The 18,891-nt window shown below is 54.1% G+C and overlaps 1 protein-coding gene across 1 annotated transcript in view; it reads right to left on the bottom strand.

The window, feature by feature from the left end:
• Window positions 1–11,229, bottom strand: part of KL (klotho) — a 31,769-nt gene extending 20,540 nt beyond the window's left edge. The window contains exon 1 of the mRNA XM_054586664.1: window positions 10,414–11,229. Within this exon, the coding sequence (XP_054442639.1) occupies window positions 10,414–11,229 (816 nt within the window). The remainder of the gene's footprint in view (window positions 1–10,413) is intronic.
• Window positions 11,230–18,891: the final 7,662 nt, after the last annotated feature.

Here is an 18,891-nt window from a genome sequence, read left to right as displayed (position 1 = left end):
TAAATACATCAATAAATCAGAGATTAAGTTTCTTGACTCGTTAATTTATCGGTACAGAACTAACCACCATCAGTTAAATCATTCTGTTTAATATTAAATCACGTTGCTATGAAAATCTTTCCAAATTATTGATGCTAAGTTGTTAACAAACTGCCTGGCCTGTAACCAGAATCTGTCTAGCCCATTAATCATAACGTTATCGGAGACACAGAGGCGTTTCAATTCCTGGTTCTCATATCTGCTTTGCTGATAACAACACAAGGTGCTGCACGAAGGGACAGGTGGGGAGACGTCGGGCAGAAGAGAAACAGAGACAAGAAGGTGAAGGACTGAGGCCCTGGCACATGCCCCCAAGGCGGACAGAGGCCCCGGCGGTTCACCTGTCAGCTGGGGCCTCCTCAGCACACGGCCACCACCAAAGTGATTCCTAGCGCACGCACGGAGCAGCCACTTCCCGATTTCCGCAACACTGAGAAAAGTGTTTGTCTCCCGCATTCGCCCCTCCCCTTTCCCCATGGCGTCCCTCCGCCTGCTCACCTGGGTCCCCCGCTTTCAGTCATCACCCGCAGAGGCCAGGCTACCGGCTCTGAGACTGGAGGGCCAGCAATCAGTTCTCAAGCACGCTTGGCGCTCATTGTTTTGAACTAACTCAGTTCCCCAAGCAGAAGAAAACACTTCGCACCCAAAGAAACGGGGATGATAAGATTACAGAAACAGGAAACAGGTGTTTGGGAGCAGCTGCGAGCAGGAAGTAACCTGCTGGCCTTCCTGCCCCCTCTTTCCCATTGGCCTTTTCGTGGCAAGAGCTTCTACGTGGCCTTAAATCAGTTTTTCCCGTGTGAGGTCCCAATTGTGAAATCAGGTGACACATGGCCACAGACATTCTGAAAACTGCGATCAAACAGAACTATTTAGCAAATACCAGCATGTATCATATGTAGAAAGGCCAGCATTGCTTCATGAAACTTGGGTTTCAGTTGCCTATGTGTCAATGTGTAAACTGCCATTCTTACAACGGGTCCAAGTCAAAAAGTTTGAAATCACTGATGTGAGGGAGATTTTCATTCCACAAGTATTTACTAAACACCAACTGCAGTAATCCTTCTGCTCCGTTGCCAAGTCTAGGAAAGTTTTTCCTAACAGCCTCCCTTTGTGATCATAAATAATGTCCAAAGATTAGGTTGGATTCATTTACAAATGTTCATCCAAGGCGGTTAATTAACTCATATAAGCCTCTTGGACCTACAGTGTTGGGCAACTACTAAATCCAAAGGCTTGGCTTCCTATCATCACATAAGGAATCGAAGGCAGCTTTCAATAGCCAGCGTTATGCCAGAGGGCTTTTGGTTGGTTGGTATTATTTTTGTTTTTTGATTGCCCATCAAGCTCAGAAGCTAAAAACCAAAGCCAAGAAATTCATCTTCACATTTCATCTGCAGCACCCATCCATCAGGGGGACCCCTCTGTTGTCCAGGCCCCCAGGAAGTACCCCTTGAGCAGGGAGCTCCTCTCTGCCCCCCGCCCCAAGGCCCGCTCGCTGGGAGAAGCAGCGAGAAAAGGGTTGGGGGTGTGCCTCCCATGAAAAGGCGCAGGCTTCAAGCAGGTGGCGAGCAGCTTCCATGGGTCTGGGGACAAGGTCGGTGGGGGACAGCAAGGCGGGCTGAGAAGAGAGTCAGAGAAAAAGGCCTCCAGGGCCAAGAACAAGACCTGCCCTTGGCCGCAAGGCCGTGAGTGAGGGGCAGGGTCCGAATGGAGGCCACGTGTTAAAAACCCGCCCGGCGGACTCAGGAGCCATCGCTGCCTGACCTGTCCTCCCGGGTGATGAAAGGGCACGTGGAAATCTGTCGGGCTTCAACGTGAGAGCAAAAGGAAAAAGAAAGCCTTTCCATCAAATTGTCAACAGCCTGGTTTTTCACCCCGCTCCCCATCTCCCTGATTTCTCACGAAGTCACAATCCGGGCGAGGGACCCGCCGCCCACCACATCCTCCTAAGGCCGGGTTTCATGTCTGCCGTTTTTCAGAAGCGAACATGGAGAGGGAACACGAAAATGAAAGGTCTGCACGGAAACGCACGTTTTCATGGCCATTATCCGGGTTACCGCGTGTGTAATGGCCTCACTCCGCAACCATTTACTCAATGGGTGAAGTCGGATGCAGGGCACAGCGGGCCCCCACGCAGCTCCTGGTGACCCGAAGCCGAAAGGGAAGTGCCACACAGAGAACCTTTAAAAATACGCTACCTTGCGGACTCAGAGAGCAAAGAAAGGCTCCTTCCTATAGGGAAACCTTGCAGGAAGGAGTCTCTAAACCCTGCAGTGGGGGACGGCGAGGCCCCCGGGGAGGCGGGGGACGGCTCCGGGCAGCCCCGGGAGCTGCAGGGCTGAGACGTTTTTTCCAAAGACAGCGCCCCGCTCCGATGGTCCCCGCAGCGCGACCCGGCCCTGCGCCCCGGGAGAGTCAGCGGCCGCGGCTGCTCCAGCGGAAGTGCAACCGCATGGCCAGGAGGCCAAGTCAGCAGCCTGCACCCCTCTTTCCCGCGGCTCCCGGGAAGCCTGCTGGAGCGCGGGCGGCGCTGCCGCACGGGAAGCCTGACCAGCCTGCGCCCCTGGGCGGTCGACGGCCTGCCCCGCAGCCAGCGCCACCTGCCAATCACGCGGGCTGGGCGCCCCAGAAGGAAGACAGCTGCTCCGAGCTTTCGCTGTTTCTTCCAGTAATTTCCATCATATTCCCAAATAATATCTTTATTCCAAAATTGAATAATTCATCATGACAGTGAAGAGTTACCTGTTTCCCAGCCTCCCAGTTTTCTTCGCTTGCTCTCCCAAATGTCTATTCTTACTTAAATCATTAACCAGTCTTTCCATCAAGTTTCTTCTGTAAATCTTGTTCGTTACAGAGCCAAGGAATATTTCCCACCCCCACCCCCGTTTTTTGGACAGCGGTTTATTTTCTCTTGAATAAATAAGTTATTAACCTTGCACCGTGTGTTTAAATGCTTTTGCAATTCTCCGTCCTATCCACTCCCGCCCCATCTAATCTACTCCGTCTCCTTTCCCCCTTCTCTGCGAGAACCTCCCACCCCCGGTTCTAGCTGGACTAGATGCCAGCGAGAGCTGCTCTCGTCCTGGGGTTCTGCTTCATTCCGATGGGCGGGAGCCGCACTTCACTAGACCCCACATCTTCCTACTTATTCACTCTTGTCCTGTGGCCGGGACTTCCCTTCCCACTCGCTTCTGGGAAAAGATGGCGTTGAAGTGAAGTTTTCTAAATCCCTGCACGCGCTATGCCTGGAGCGCAGGAGGCTCTTTACAGCTGAAGGCCGGGGTTCCTCATGTTCTTATGTTATTCCTTTAAGAGTTGTCTGCCCTCCATTCCTTATTCTCTTTCTAGAATTCCTGTTAGTCTGATGCTGGACTTTTGTGCTTGGTCTTTTGAATCTTTTCCCCTTTCTTTAACATTTTCATTCCTTTGTCATTTTGTACTACGTTGGAGGTGTTTCTTTTACTTTTTCATCTTTTTCCTAAACATTTCAACAGGCATATTGTTGACGTTCAAGAATTTTTCAATATTCTCCTTTTGCTCCCAAGTCAGTTTGTATGTAGTTAATATCTTCCATGATCTGTTTTCCCTGGTTTGCTTTTCTGTTGGTTTATTTGATTTTCTCTGTCTCATATTGAGCACTTTCCTCAGAGCTCTTTCGAAGTTGGCTAGCCACTCGTCCTTAAACGTATCAAAAATCGTAGTCACGGAGACACCGCAGAGACAGCAAGCTGCTCTGCGCTGGTCAGCCAGGACGCCGGTCATTTCATTAGGAAACCCATCTCCAAACGCCTCGGAGCCTCTCCCTTCAGAGCCATCCAGGGTCTTCGGAGAGAAACAATTTCCCCTTTTCCTACCAAGGAGACAGACACCATCTGCTCGCGGAGGGATGAGGCTGTGGGGAGGTGACGAGAATGAGGTGGGTGTCACTCCAGCCGGGCCCCCAGGGTTCATCCCCAGCCCCTGTTCTGCACGGCGCCCCGAAGGTCCCCGTCCCTGTCTTCCAGTTCCTCCTGACAGCAGGCCTCTGGTCCCGGGCCTGGGGGTGGGTCAAGGTGTGGGCGTTCCCAGGGATAACGTAGACTTCTACTGATCTGACGAAGACCTAGTTGCCTCACCCAAATAAAACAAGTTTAAATAAAGATCACGATATATTTAATACTGCAGGATCCATACGTTAAGGAGTTGTATGCCCCAAAATCCACCTTCTCCTGCCAGCTCTGCCGTTTGCTTTGGGGAAGGTCCGCAGTCAGGGAGCCCCACCCCTCTGGGAGGTGACGCCTGCCCGGAGGGGCTCACACGCTGGGTGTCCTGCCCCAGGCACGCAGTGGCGGCCCAGGCCCCCTGCAGCGCTTGGGTTCACGCTCCTGTGCCAGGAGCTCCAAGCTGTAGATCAGGGATCATAACCTCACCATCCGCTGGGCTTCGTTTGGCCTTTGTCATGCTTAAAATGCTTTTGATGTAATCTTTAACTATCAGAAAGCGTCCCACAGAATCCTGAATGTCTCGCTACTTTGGGAATCAGAGAGGCGCACCTCGGCCTCCCTGACCCAGCGTTAGTTGAGGCAAATGCTCATCAAAGGCCATGCGCTGTCCTCACCCGGCCCACTCCACTCAGTTCAGACAACCTGTCTGCCTCGTAAGGCATTACACCTTAGCGCAGGTCACCCCGCCGGGCGTGACTTCTAGCAACTTGCCAACCCGCGTGCTGCTCTGAGCAGCATCGGTACAATTGTGTCTACACAAAATAAAGTCCAGGGTTACAAACTCAGTATCATACAGGATCTGGCAGAAGTAAGGCCTGCTTGAGTGTGGTTGGTAGGGTAATAATATGGGTGTGATAATTTATAGGTTTAATTTCAACATGACCCCTAAAATGTCCTATGGTGTGCTTGCGTGTGATATTGTTATGCTACAGAATGACAGGCTTGTGGTTTTGTAATAAAAGATTTTGTCATAAAAAAGGGATGTTATTTGTGCTAGACCCTGTATGTTAGTATAATAGAGGCAATCAATAATATTTGAGTGATTGAACGTCCTAATACAGAAGAGATACGTTTCTAAATTCAGTTTAAATGCAGGAGGCAGTCGGGCTTCCACGTCAGCCGCAGTCTCTCCCCCCCGCCCCCCCCCATTTCCTTGTGTCCTGCAGGAAATCAGGATGCTCTTTGCCCTGCAAATGAGGAAGGTCAGACAGCTACCTGGGCAGGAATCCTGTCCCTGCTCCTGTCTATCTCGAGGTACCATCTTAACGACTGTCACCAACGTTTTGGACTCTGTTTCCTCCCTCGCTCTAGAACGTCCCCCCTCCGCCCCTGCCCCAGATGCTGCGTGAGAACGCGGATTGTAACTATCCAATTCACTAGAAAGAAAAGGGGCGTACCGAAACCAGGGGAAATTATTTGACATGTATATTTATTCGTTCGTTAAAAATTGTATGAAATATTTCTTCTGTTCCAAGGGCTGAGGTAAGCACGAAAAATTGACAAATACACATGACCTAGAGTCTCTGATCACAGGGAGTCACATGTGAGCACATCATCCATCCTGCCTGTTTCTGTCACACAATGGGGGTATTTGTGTCAACTTTTTGGAAGATAAGTAAGAGTCGTTCTGTAAAAGCGGGGAGAAGAGGTATAGAGTTCCTTCACATTAACTTTGCATCCAGAACATATCAAGATAGAGTATATAAAAGGCAGATTACGCTTATCTGCTTAAGTAGGCATTGCGAATATAACTTTGAAGTTTCCCGGGAAGATGTGATCCTGGAAGATTTAGAACAGTACGCATTTTTATTCACTCTTTATTTCTTGTCTCCCAAATAGATATGTATTCTATTCTCCTCCTACAGCAAAAATTTCCTTTATGCCTTAAAAATAAGAATTCATTGAAAAGAAGCACCTTTTGTGCGCGGTATTTATAATACAGTTCTGGCTTAGAGCAATCATATTGTTTGAAAAATGAAGTGCGCTGAGAAGACGTCTATGTGCCAACCATGACTAACTACATACCCAGGTAACACGGCCGTGCGTTCGTTCATTTTGTACTTAAGGAGTGCACCCTGACATTTGAAATCTTAGTACTCTTTATTCTCCCTCTTCAACGCAAAATAATTGGCATTGTTAAACATCGCTACGAATTTGAAATAGTTTTATTAGTTCTTTTCCTATTCATTTTTTTTCTCTTGAACTTGACTGTGACCTTCAACAAACACTACTTTCAATCAGATACTCAAAGAGGAGTGAGTCAAGTACTTTGGGAGATATTTTAACTGTTTCTGATTAAATGCACGATTGAATTTAGAACTATTCTAAAAAGTACATTGTTTCAACCCAGTTGAGAATTCCATCCATGTACTGAGTACGTTCTAAAGAGAGGAAAATGGGTACAGTGCTCCCCAAAAGGACATAGCATATATACTTTGAGCGTGTACCTCGTAGATAAACTGCCTCTCCTATTACTTAGGGAATGAAAATTCAACCAGACAGCAAAGCAGCTTCTAATACACGCTCCCAAAGCCACCAGGGCACTTCCCCTGCCTCCCATTCTGAAAACTTCTCTACAGTGTTCCGTGGCAATTATAGATGGTTTTCAATTGTTTGAAAATCTTTGCAATGGAATCATAAATTTGGTGATGAACCTTAAATTTTTACTAAACATGTCAAATTCTCCCCCATTATGTTTACTGATCTTCCTATCTGGTTAGGACTTGGTTCTTCCCACTGGAAGGCAGCTAGAAAGACTGACAAAGAGAGTAAATCCTAGAAGCATCGTTTAGAAAGGCAGAGCCAGGCTACTGAATAGCAAGAAGTTACGCGCGCCTACCAAGGGCAAGATGGCGTTTGAAGGCAGAGCGCGAGAACACAGTCTGCTCACCTAAGGAACTGCCCGGCAAGTGCGGTGGCGTAGGCAGGCAAACGGTTCAATAAAGGGAGCACTGTGGCACAGGGGACCAGAAGGAGGTGCGGTAGGAGTCCGCAGAAGGAAGAACTAGCGCAGGGGTGGCGAAAGGGAGCAAAGTAGCTGCTTCTTGAAGAAAAGGTGGGGTTTTCATAAACAAGGGGCTTTATCTTGTTCACTTACAACAACGTCCTGGAGACTCTGTCATGGTGCCCTGGGGGGAGGGGGGAGGCAGAAGCAAGGACATTGGCCGGGAAGCTTCTCCGATGACCCAGGTGGAGTCTGAAGGGCGCTGCTCGGACTGCAGCCTCAGGTGGGGACAGGAGGGGTGGGATTCTGGATGCATCTGTGAGGTAGTTGGAGCTGTCGGGTCTTGTTGATGGATCGAAAAATAAGATGTGAGAGAAAGGAAGGAGGTAAGACTTGGGGCTCCACCAGCGAGCGGGGAGCGCAGAGGCGGCATAGCAGACGGGGAAGCAGGGCCTGCGCTTGGCTGTGTTCAGCGGGACGTGCAGAGGGGACATCTGAGCGGGGCGGGCAGCTGCCTGTCCGCGCCCGGAGCGCACGGCCGCCGTCGGACAGTAGAGAGGACTCGGAGAGGCCGGCCGCAGTGAAACCAGAGAAGAGGCCACGGCAAGATGGCCAGGCACACGATACTGAGGGCCCGGTGAGGAGGCCTAGGCCGAGGGGACGGGGAAGGAGCGCGGAGCTGAGAGGGGGAGTGAGAGAGAGAAGGCGCGCCAAGGAAGCGGGGAGAGCCTGGCCGCCGGCCGCCGCCGCCCACAGGCCCGCTGGGCCGGGCACGGGTGTTCACGTGCCCTGCACATCTGCTGGCCCCACCTCCGCCGGGGACCGGAGTTGTCTTCGACTCCGCCCGGGCTCCCTCAGAGACCCAGGGGCAGAAGGGGCACCCAGGCGCCCGTGGGGCTGAGCTCCCAGAGACAGGCCTCCACGCTGGCTTTTCCGGGGACCTCAGGAACCACCCTTCAAGAGCTGTGGAGGCCCACGTGCCTCTTCAAGTCACAGAGAGAAGGCGCGTCCTCTCTCTGGGATGCGCTCAGAGACTCAGAGGGGCAAAGCAGCCTGGCGCTCGGAGCTCCACGGGGATTCCTTCCGTTCTAAGCTCTACGCTTCTCCCTCCCTCCCTCTCTCCCTCCCTCTCTCTCTCCCTCTCTCTCTCTCCCCCTCCCTCACTCCTTCCCCCTTTGTCAAGGATTTCCCCCAGTACCAGGAACCCGCGTAAGAGCATGGAGACCTCCACTCTGAGCAGAGCCCCCATCGCTCACCCTGGAGTTCCCTTGGCCTGACTCCTGCTCTGGTGCTTAAATCTCTGGGGGACAGGGGAGGTGTCAAGTTTCCAGTGTCCCCAGGGGGTCTCCTCAGCCTGCTTTTGAAGAGAGGAAGCACAGGACAGAACCACAGGGGAGAGGTGCTGGCCATGTTTGTCCCTTTCTAGCGTCAGGTCCTCGAACGCACGTGACTGCGTGAGGCGCTCAGCAGCCCCGAACCGCATCCCGAAGCCCCGGCCGGAATGGCCTATGCACAACACCTGCGGAGCATGTCTTACCCCCTTCCAGTAAGGCCGGGGCTTCCCTACCCCCTGCCCCCCAACACGGCACCAAGAAAGCGCATTAAAAACAGAATAAAAGTATCTCAGGAAAAAGAAAATGAATCTAAGATATTCGCTGATACTGACAACTCACTTTATAAGATACAAAAGTGACTCAATTCCAAGCCAAAGACATGTGAGAGCAAGATTAATGTTTTACAGCCTCTAGCATTTTGTTTGCGGCATTAGCAAAACCAAGTACCCACCTGCCACTAATTTCTTAGGCATTCAAAGTCCACTGCATTTCTGGGACGGATGGTTGGTGTTGGGCAGGGGGGTGTGTGTGCGTCTAAGGACCCAAAAACATAGCTGAAAAGTTAACTAAAGCGCCGAGAGTGAGCACAGGAATCCAAAGCGTGCCGACTATGTAAAACTCCAGAGTCCCAGAAAGCTCCTGCTGCCCCGCTTCCTTAGTTTATAAATTAAATAATCGTGTACGTGGCTAAAATAGCAACTGATGCCTTGTAAACATACAGTTTATTACATACACGCTAAAAACATAGCTCGTATGATTTAAATCTGAAGTCGGGATTTTGCAGAAGCAGCCTACTTGGTCCTCCAGCCAGTCGACGAATCCCTCACTTTTTTTTTCTGATATGGACTAAAATGTGCTTTCTCTTCCTCCAGAGAGAGGCTAGTTCTTCCCCGAGGGGTTTTCTGCCACCAACCGTAACAGGTGGTGCCAGGGTGTTTTGATCCCTTAAAAGGATGGCCGGGCAGAAAACGCACATTATCTGTCTTGAATGTGTTCAAAATACATGGCTTAACTCTAAATTTGAAAAATGGGTCTTCCAGGAGGCCTGCATGTCACCAAAGTACAGGACCAAAAGGTACAGACGTTTCAACGCTTTTATTGAAATGTTTGTATGGAACACACAAAATAGTCTCTGGCCGTCCGGAACTGGACAAAGCACACCCACAGCTGACATCATTACAAATGACCCCTCAGGTCACTGGGGCCTTGCCTGAAACACTAAGTAGAGGAGAAAAAGGAGGAAGGACCACTTGGGAGAGAGACCCCTCATGGCGCAGCAGCAGTTCCTGCTGTCAGGTGGTATTAGGCTGTTTGCAGAGGGTGTTAAAGTCCACTCGGTAGGGTAAGAACCCCCCCCCCCCAGGAATGCTTCCACTTGGAGGGGGAGCGCGCGAGATGCGCGTGGTGGGAGGGCGCAACCTGTATCACCCCGTGGTTATGCATTTTTATGGCCAGCTTTCTTTCAGATAGTTGTAGGGGTCCTCGCACCCCTTGCTGTTAAGTAAGGATAGACGGAAAGAGCGCCCAAAGACCCTTAACCCCAGCTCTCCAGGAGGTGCGACGTGGACACCTTCGCGTTCCCTGCGGTGCGAATCGAGCCGCAAGCAACACAGATCTCATTGGATTCACGCTGAGCTCACGCCAGCCCCACGAGCGCGAGCAGAGCGCAGCGCTGCCTGCGCGGCGTCCGACTCACCTGCGTCTGTCATCCACCGCCTCACCCTGCCCACAGCGACCCCTGGGAAATCCTCCCCCCTCACCTCTCGGGATTCCTTTACACCCAGAGAAAAGCCCCCTTTTCTCTCAGGGAAACTGATTCCAATTTCTTTCTCACCAGCGGCCGCAAAGAGCACTCGCGCAGAGCACTCGCTCGCGCGTCCGCGGCCGGGTTTCCCTCCCATTCCCAGTTCCACGCCCCCTAAGGAAAACGCCTAGAACGCTCAGTCCCCGCTCTCCCACCCCCCACCCCGCATGACTCCTAAGGGACCTCAGAAACGCGCTCCGATGGAGCCTCGTCTGGGCTGGAGGCTCAAGCACCCCTCTTGCCCCCGGCGTCTCCGAGGCCCTGGCCCCGGAGCGGCCTTCCGCCTGGCCGGCCCCTCGAACTCACCAAGAGGAGGTTGTGCGCCACCAGGTACCCGAGCCGCGCGCCGCCGCGGACGCCGGGGGCCAGGCGCCCGGTGGCGTAGCCGTGCCAGGCCACCACGTAGGGGTTGTCGATGGTGATCCAGTACTTGACCTGGCCGCCGAAGTGGCGGAAGCAGAGCTCGGCGTAATCCCTGAAGTGGTCGGCCACCGCGCGGTCGGCCCAGCCTCCGTAGGCGTCCTGCAGGCGCTGGGGCAGGTCCCAGTGATACAGGGTGACCACAGGCTGCACGCCCAGCTCCCGCAGCCGCTCCAGCAGGCGTCGGTAGTAGCGCAGCCCCTCGCGGTTGGGGGCGCCTGCGCTGCCATTGGGGAGCACCCGCGCCCACGAGATGGAGAAGCGGTAGTGGGTGACCCCGAGCTCACGCAGCCCCTCCGTGTCTCGGAAGACGTTGTTGTAGCTGTCACTGGCCACGTCCCCGGTGTCGGCAGGCGGGGACGGCGACAGGGCGCCCGTCGGCAGGCCGGCTCCCTGGGGGTCGCCCGGGCGCGCCGGGGGACGGTGGGTGAACGTGTCCCAGATGGACGCGCCCTTGCCGTGCTGCCGCCAGCCGCCCTCCGTCTGGTAGGCGGCGGTGCCCACGCCCCAGAAGAAGCCGTCGGGGAAGGTGTCGTGGAGGAGGCCCGCGGCCTCGGGGGCCGGAGGGCGCGCGAAGCGGTTCCAGACCTGCGCGCCGTCCCCAGGCTCCGCGCGCAGGCGGCGGCCGCCCAGGGCCCACAGGAGCAGCAGCGGCGGCAGAAGCCGCGACCGCAGGCGGCGCGGCGGGGCGCAGGCCGGCATGCTGCGCGGATCGGGGCGCCGGGGCCCCGCGCCGCCCCTTTATGCCCGCGCCCCGCCGCACCGCCCGCCCCCCGCCGGCGCACCCACCCCCGCTTTCCCCCGCGGGCCCGGCTGGCAATAATTACCTGCGAGCTGGCGCCTGCCCCGCCCTGCGATCGGGGGACGAGGGCGCAAACGGCGAGCGGATGCCAGGGAAGGGGGCGCGACAGCCGGGGCGGGGTAGCAAGCGCCGCTCCCGGACGTCGGAGAAAAGGCACCTGTTCCTCGCTGCGCCCAGGAGCCGCGGAGGATGTTCGCGCGACGCAAGTTCTCCGCGCGCCGCCTTCCCTTCCCCGTCCGTGCGCGCTCCGGGGAGACGCCGCGGAGCCGGCGTTGGCCCGGGAGGGCAGGAGGCCGCGCAACTTTCCCCGAGTCCGGCGCGGGGTCTCTGGCAGCCCCGCGGGTCCGCTGGCCCGGAGACACCTGCTCGCTCTTTTCTACCCCTGGGAGGCCAAGGGAAGCTGTAGATTGACGTGACTCGAGCCGATGAGGAATGGGCTGGAGTCCTAGTGGGGTGGCCAGGCGGGGAGGCAGGTGGGCGCGCCGGGCGCTGCCGGAGAGGGAATGGATGTGACGGCCATCCTCTGGCGCGGGGCTGGACGGCGGCCCTCCGGGCCCCAGTCCTGGGGTCCTGGGAGGGGGACACGGGCGTCGCATCTTGTCTTGGGACACTCCCTCTTACTCATGGCGTTTGCCCATTTCAAACCAGTACTGTTTTCTTTCATTAGATCTTGCAGGATTACTTGGCGAGTTTCGAATAACAGTTGTTGATTATTCTTCTTAAAAAAAAAAAAGAAAAAAAAATAAAGGAGAGAAAACACGAAACACCCGTGTTTCTGGCCTTAGCCCAAGTCTCTGCTCCCTCTGCAACAAAATAGGGACGTGTTTCCAGTCGTCCAGGGGCAGGAGTTGTGGAGGCACAATGTCCGTGTGTGTGTCTGAAGCCTGGAATCCCCCTTTGTGGCCTGGGCCGGTCCCAGCCTCGGGGTCCTCATGGGTCCCTCGGAGGTGGCTGAGTCAGCCCCCCACCTCAGAGGCTTGAGAAGCTGCAATGAAGCAGTGGGCGCCCAGGTGACTCGGAGGTGGGGAGCCCAAACTCAAGATCTTGCTGGCAATACCCTCACCTCGGGTTCCAGGACCCCAGGCGCCTGTACCTGCGTCCAGTGACCAGGAGCCCCACAGAGGTACACCTGTTCTCGTCTAGCGACCACCTCTGGGCTGTTTCCTACAAACTTAAAATCAGCCAAGTTTTAAATGTTACCGATGAAGGTCCTTCTTTTAATTCCCTTAAAATACAAGCACCAGAAATTCATCCCGGGATTTTATTAAATATTCCCAACGGCAGCTAGCATGTGTTGTCTTAATTAGTAATGTCAAGCCAGCGGACCGGAACAAGACTTACTGCTATTGTTACATGTGGCATTTATGTGTTTCAGGGAATATTAAAAAAGAGCAATGACACGTCAGCGATGAAAAGAATTACACCACCCAGGTGCACAGTCCTGCAGCTGAATTAAAAAGCTCCCGGGTCTGCACACGGGACCCTATTTCCTTCTGGGAGCTGGAGAGCGGAGCGTTTGCTGGGCTGCAGCTTAAGCTTCTGTTAGAAATGCTTCATGGGTCCCCTGGAAAACCCCATAGCCAAGGCTACGTGACCACTGCTTGTCGTCAGGGGGCCTGTTTGCTCCGGGCAGACTGTATCTATTGCTGCTTTTATTTAACCAACAGTAAAAAAAAAAAAAAAAAAAAAAAAGGTTTTTTAGAACAGTGATTACGAAGAAGTGGACTAAATGTTTCACATTGAAAGTTCATGTCTCTCTGGTGGAGGGGGGGTGTAAAGCCCAAATCGCCCCTAAGTTAGAACATCAGTCACCTTAGCGTTTGCAGAAATGCTCCCGGGTGATAGGTAATTTAACCCAATGATAAAGATGACATGATGGGTAAACGTTCTCTCCAGAACGCGGTGTTTATCCAGGTTCTGGGTTCCTGATCGGGGACTAGCTGCGCCATTGCGCCTCATTTGTTCTGCTTTATTTGGGTTCTTACCATGAGTGCCACCTTTGAACACCTGAAATACGGCTTCCGTTTCTGCTCTGTTCTCCCACGAGTAGGAGTTTTGTTTCTCATTGTGTTTTGAATATAAAGATGAAACTAGTGGTGCCTTGGAGAAAAGAAAAGTTTTAAATTCACCTCCTGGCTCTTGCCACGGTGATGATTTTCAACAACCTAAACGTGGCCACCAAGCTGACACTTCCCTTCATCAGTCCCTTCGGCCCAGCTCTTTCCCTGTGTGTCCCTGGGACCCCGGAGCCCTTCCTGGCCACGGTCACAGAAGGCAGCTCGCGGGCCCACGAGGGCCCGATCACAGCACCAGCCTCACGAGATCTCGGCTCACCAGCCACGGACACGCAGCCTCCTCGCCGGGGGGTTCCCAGTGTGGTCCCCGACACAGCGACACCACGCGCAACGCCACCCGGAGAAGCCTCAGACTTCAAAACACAGACGATAACTGATAACCGCGGGCCTCAAAGATGGCCCCGGATTAGAGAGCTGGGACAGAGGCAGGGACGGGAAGTAAGTTCTTTAGTTTATGATGTTCAGCACAAACAAATGACACACATGAGAGCCGCGAGGGGAATTCAGGGGAAGGAGAGGCTATGTCCTTGCCAGCAGCCTGGAAAGGTCTCACAGGCGGACATTGCAGCTGCGGGTGAGAGACATGTGCGAGGAGGCCGAAAGCAAAGAGAAGAGGGAGGCCAAACACAGAGGAAAGGGTGTTTGCAGCCCATGCGTGGTAAAATAAGTAGAATAGGATAGAATAAAATAAAATAAAAATCTACTCGTGCAAGGGAAAGGCGGACTGAGAAGGTAGGGAGGAGCCAGCCCACACGGAGTCTTTAATGCTGGGGTTTTCCACTGCCTCACATCCGAGCCGCTCCCTGCATTGACCCCTTAGCCGCACGCTTGTGTGGTGCCCAGCACGAGCCTCGGCACTGGGCGGGCAGCAGCCACCGGCACAGGCCAGGAGCCCCGCCTGCCCTCACCCCCCGTCCCTCCCCCCCGCCCCTTGCTCTCCTCTAGCCACACTGGCCTCCCGGTCATCCTGGGAACAAGCCACACTGGCTCCCAGCCTCCGGGCCTTGGACTGGCGCCCAGCTCTCTCTGGAATGTTCCTCACGGCACAGCCTGCGTCTCCTCGGTCAGGCCTTAGAGCAAAAGCCGCGTCCGAGCGCAGCGCTCCCCGGCCTCTCTGCGGGAAGCAGGCTGCCCCGGCCCTCTCCATCCCAGAGCCCTGTGCTATCCTTCCGGCCGAGTTTATGAGCACCTCAGATGGCTTCATTTGTTTGTTTGTGTACTTTCTTTATCCCACCTAAAAATAAGAGCTCCACGAGAGGAGGCCTCTGGCTTTTTCTTTGCAGCACCTCCAACCCCTAGAGTAGGGCGTGCACATTGCAGGAAAGAATGAATGGATGGAGGAACGAACGAGTGAATTGGTAAGAAACGGCCCATGCACATTGCTGAGAACGGCGAAGTCGTGTCCTGGCTTCTGAAGGAGGCTGTGATTGATTAGTAACACCCCTGCCCTGAGCACAGGACGCAGCAGCGGTCATACCGATGCCACGTTGGACACCCCGCACAGGTCCCGCGTTGGGCCGTGTCCCGAGCCCACTCTGCTATTACCCTCCTCCGCCCGCACACCCAGCGCCCCTCTGACAAGCCCCAGAAGATCGACAAGGCTGTGGCATTAGGGAGTCGAGCTGCTCCGCCCTAGCAAACCCCGCGTCCCACAGGAGTTTTCAGAGCCCCCAGCGTCAGCCCCTTCACGAAGAGCTGAGAGGGCAACAGGGATGCGTCCCCGCCTCGGGGGGTGTGCGCATTCTGCTAATTTGCCAGCAAAGCAGAAAAAGAAAGTGATTTACAGTCCAGGAGCCGAGCATCAAATCTGTCAGGGCCTGGGTGGCCTCGCCGCCCCCCTCAGGGGGCCCAGAAAGCCTTTGAGCAGTGGGGTTACGGGGCCAAGAGCACAAGGCCTCACCTTGTATTTTAAGGAAGGGACGTATTAACCAGCCCACGGATCTGGCAGCAACGCCGGTGGTGGGGGAGAGACTGCCCCCCAGAAGGTCACTTTGAGAGCAACTACAGTCACCTGGGGAATGAGTTCAAGAAGGCTTGTGCCTGGCGTGGTGAAGAATGCGAAGAAAGGAGGGCGAAGCGTGAAGCGAAACAAAAAGCAGCCGGCGAAACGTGGCACGCAAGAGGGAGGCGAACTCGGCGATGACTTGAATGTTCTGAGCTTTAGTTAAAAACATGAAGAGTAGCCACACGGGTACACCTCCGTGTAAGCGCTGGAGTTAATTTCGGATGAAAGAGGAATTCCGTGCTCACCATGTTGAACTTGAAGTGTCCGTTAGAGCTACAAGTAAGAATATTACGCAAATAGTTGGAGATACATCTCTGAAGCTCAGAAAGCAGACTGGAGGTTTGGACAAGAAATTTTGACACCGGGACAATGAAACAGACGAGGGTACTCAAAAAGAAACAGCTAAGGCCAAGGGCTGGATTTTGACCTGTGTCGCCATGTATGGGGGTAAGCCGGGTGGAAGGAGACAAAAAAACCACCAAACAAAAGAACCCAAGGAGAGCGCCGGTAGTCCCAGGATAGCGTGCTTCTCCCGCTAAGGAGATGAGCGTTTTGAAAAGGAGGGATGATCACCCGGGATGAGAAAAGATAAGCAGCTTAGAAATTAGGTCATTGGGTGATGGTGGAGACAGATTTTTGGAATTGTAATGGGGGCCTAAGCAGATTGCAGCGTCAGGCATTGGTGGGAACCTGTGCCAGGCGAGAAAACACGGGCCCCTGACGTGTCCTTCTGAGGAGCTGGCCCGCAGAAGGGGTGAGAAAGGATGGTACCCGAGGGTCTGGCACAGCTCAGAGAAAACGTTTCAAGATGAGGAACTCTGCATGAATCCGTGCACTGGGGGCGTGGACAGGCGAAGAGGAAGGAGAGCAGGGAGCCCGGGGACCAGGGCCTGCCCTACCTCCCCCACCGCGCCCTGCGGAGCCGTGTGGCCTCACCGCCTGGGCCCGCTTTGCACGCGCCGCCCGAACGGGCCCTCCCCGGACTCCCGTACAGAGGCGGGGAGCGTGTCGTCAAGCACTCAGGGCACTGAGTTGCTGGGGTCAAGATGTCTCTACTCCCTTTTCTTTCAGAACTGTCCCCCATTCAACAAGGAGAATAAGAGCCTTATCCGTTTTCAATAAAATGGAGAGAGGTTAGCATCTGCAGAGGGAGTGAAGGGGAGGAAGCTCTGGTCCGTGAGTGAGCTGAGGGACAGGCGCGAGAGAGACAGGGCGCCTTGCCTGGCTTCGCTCCAGAAAGGCTCGCGATCTGAGGTCCCCTGACAGAAGAGGGGCAGCCACCAAACCCCGACCTCCCGCCCTTCGTGGAGTGTGGGACTGCCTTCCCCCTGGCTCCCAGGGCCATTGTGTCTCTGAAGAGATGGACCCAAAGAGGCGACCGCTGTGGGGACCGTGTACGTGGGGAACAGGACAGGCGAGGCACAGGGCTACAAAGAGGAGAGTGAGTCACCTTCTGCAAAGCCAGCCGTGGGCCCCGCTCTCCCCGGGCCAGCTCCGGGAGCCATCAGAGCTTGCGGCTGGAACGCCCCTCGGCCGCAGCCCCGCCCAGCCCTACACCTTCCAGGCGGCTGCGTAGTGATTTGTTCTAACCAGCAAGGAACGGCCAAGGAGGACCTGCTACATGAAGGGAACCTCCTCACGCAAGACGCTGAAGACTGTCACCCAAGTTTTCAAGGGAGAGAGCGTGTTGCAGCTATGATGCAAGAACAGGACGAGAATGAGAACAGGAACGATAGGCAAACAAAACTCTTGGAAATTAAGAATATGATAACAAAATAAAACTGTAAAAATGGGTAAAAGTGTTGGAAAACAAAAAAAATCTGCTAGAAACTGGTACAAAAAGTAACCCATTAGAAAGTAAGAGAGGAAGGTTAAGGAAAACTAAGGAGGTGAAACATCCAACTAATAGGAGTTTGAGAGAGAGAGAGAGAAGAAAATCAGAAAATTCCCAATTGAAGGACATGAGTTTCCAGTTAAATGGGTCTACAAAGCACAATTATGAAAAAAGACCCAAAGTGAGGTGCATCATTGTGGAGTTTCAGAATCCCAGAGATACAGATAAATCCTAAAGCTTCCAGAAGGAAAAAAGTACAAAACAAACCAAAGTAGCGCTGGGCTTCTCAACAATGACAATGAAAATTAAAGACCAGTGAAACCCTGCCCTTAGTATTCTGAGGGAAAACCATTTCCAACCTAGAACCTTGTACTCGCCAAACTAATAATTAAATGTAATAGTAATCTAGACAATTTCCCACATTAAAGATGTTTTAAAAGGTGCCTTGCATGCCCCTCTTTTTGTGAAGCTGTAAAAATATGTGCTCCACTAAAATGAGAGAGTAAACAAACAGACAGACAGAAAGAGGAAACACGGATTGCCGGAGGCGGAGACTAGAAGGCGGGAGAAATGTCAGCGGAGAGGGACGTGCAGGGACTGAGGCACCGGGAAGCTCCGCCTGCAGCCCACCCAGAGCAGGGCCTTGGGGCGGGGTGGGGGCTCGGTGCAGGGAGGCACGGCTCTGGTAAACAATCCAACGCTCACGCCGAGGAGCAGGTCGGTATCTGACTGACTTGGCTGAGAGAGGTTTTGTAGGACTTCAGGCGTGAAGAAGAAAACGCAGCGAGAGATTCGAAGCAAAGGATTGCAGGTTTCTGGTCCAACATGCTGAAAGCTAGGAAGTCATCGCCTTCATTCTCCCAAGGAAAAAAATTGAACAAATGGAAAACCAGCGTAGATGCATCAGAGGAGTGAGGTTGCAGGGTAAACTGCTGCCCCAACCCCCACCCCCAAACTGGAGAGACAGGGCAACGCGCAGACTCAAAGATCACCGGCTGCAAAGGCCACCGCCGGAGGCAACCCCAGCAGAGTAACCGCAACTGTGATTGGCAGATTCGGTGCGGACGAGCTTAGAAACTCTGGGGAGGCCCAGCTGAGGGGGACCCCCACACATTTGTGACTTTTACCTCCATGGGCCCTACCAGCTTCTAACTGCAGAGAGGGAACCAAAACCCCCTTGTGCTCCTGGTCGGGGAGAAGAAGGACGCGTCTCGAAATCCACCTGCAGTTCCTGGTTCTCTTTAACACGCTCTGTTCCCTCAAGGGGCACCGTTGTACCAGGGCCCGGATAACGGGGCATTACCAAGGGTAACAATGGTGCAGGACAGAAAGCGCCCGCTCTGGCTCCCTCCGCCTTTGCCACGGAGGAAGAGAACTACCCCGCGCAGCCTCGGTAATAGACTCAACCACAGGCCCAGGGAACACTTCCCCTCCCCCCCCCCCTGCCACATTGCCGGGGCCCCTGTGTGGTAACAGCGGAGTGCAGCTCAAGGAACTGCCAGCCTCACACCCTGGTTAAGAAGAGACCTCTAGGGAAACCCAGCCACAACAGGATGGAAGAAAACCAAGCACATTAGAGAAAATGTTAGACTCCAATAGCACAGATACAACCAAGAGTAAACCCAGCCCAACCCCTAGCCAGATCAAC

Source organism: Pteronotus mesoamericanus, unplaced genomic scaffold (genome assembly GCF_021234165.1).
Source record: "Pteronotus mesoamericanus isolate MK-2021 breed Mesoamerican mustached bat unplaced genomic scaffold, CSHL_Meso_final contig_94, whole genome shotgun sequence".
Lineage (NCBI taxonomy): Eukaryota > Metazoa > Chordata > Mammalia > Chiroptera > Mormoopidae > Pteronotus > Pteronotus mesoamericanus.
This window is presented reverse-complemented; position numbering and strand designations above follow the sequence as displayed.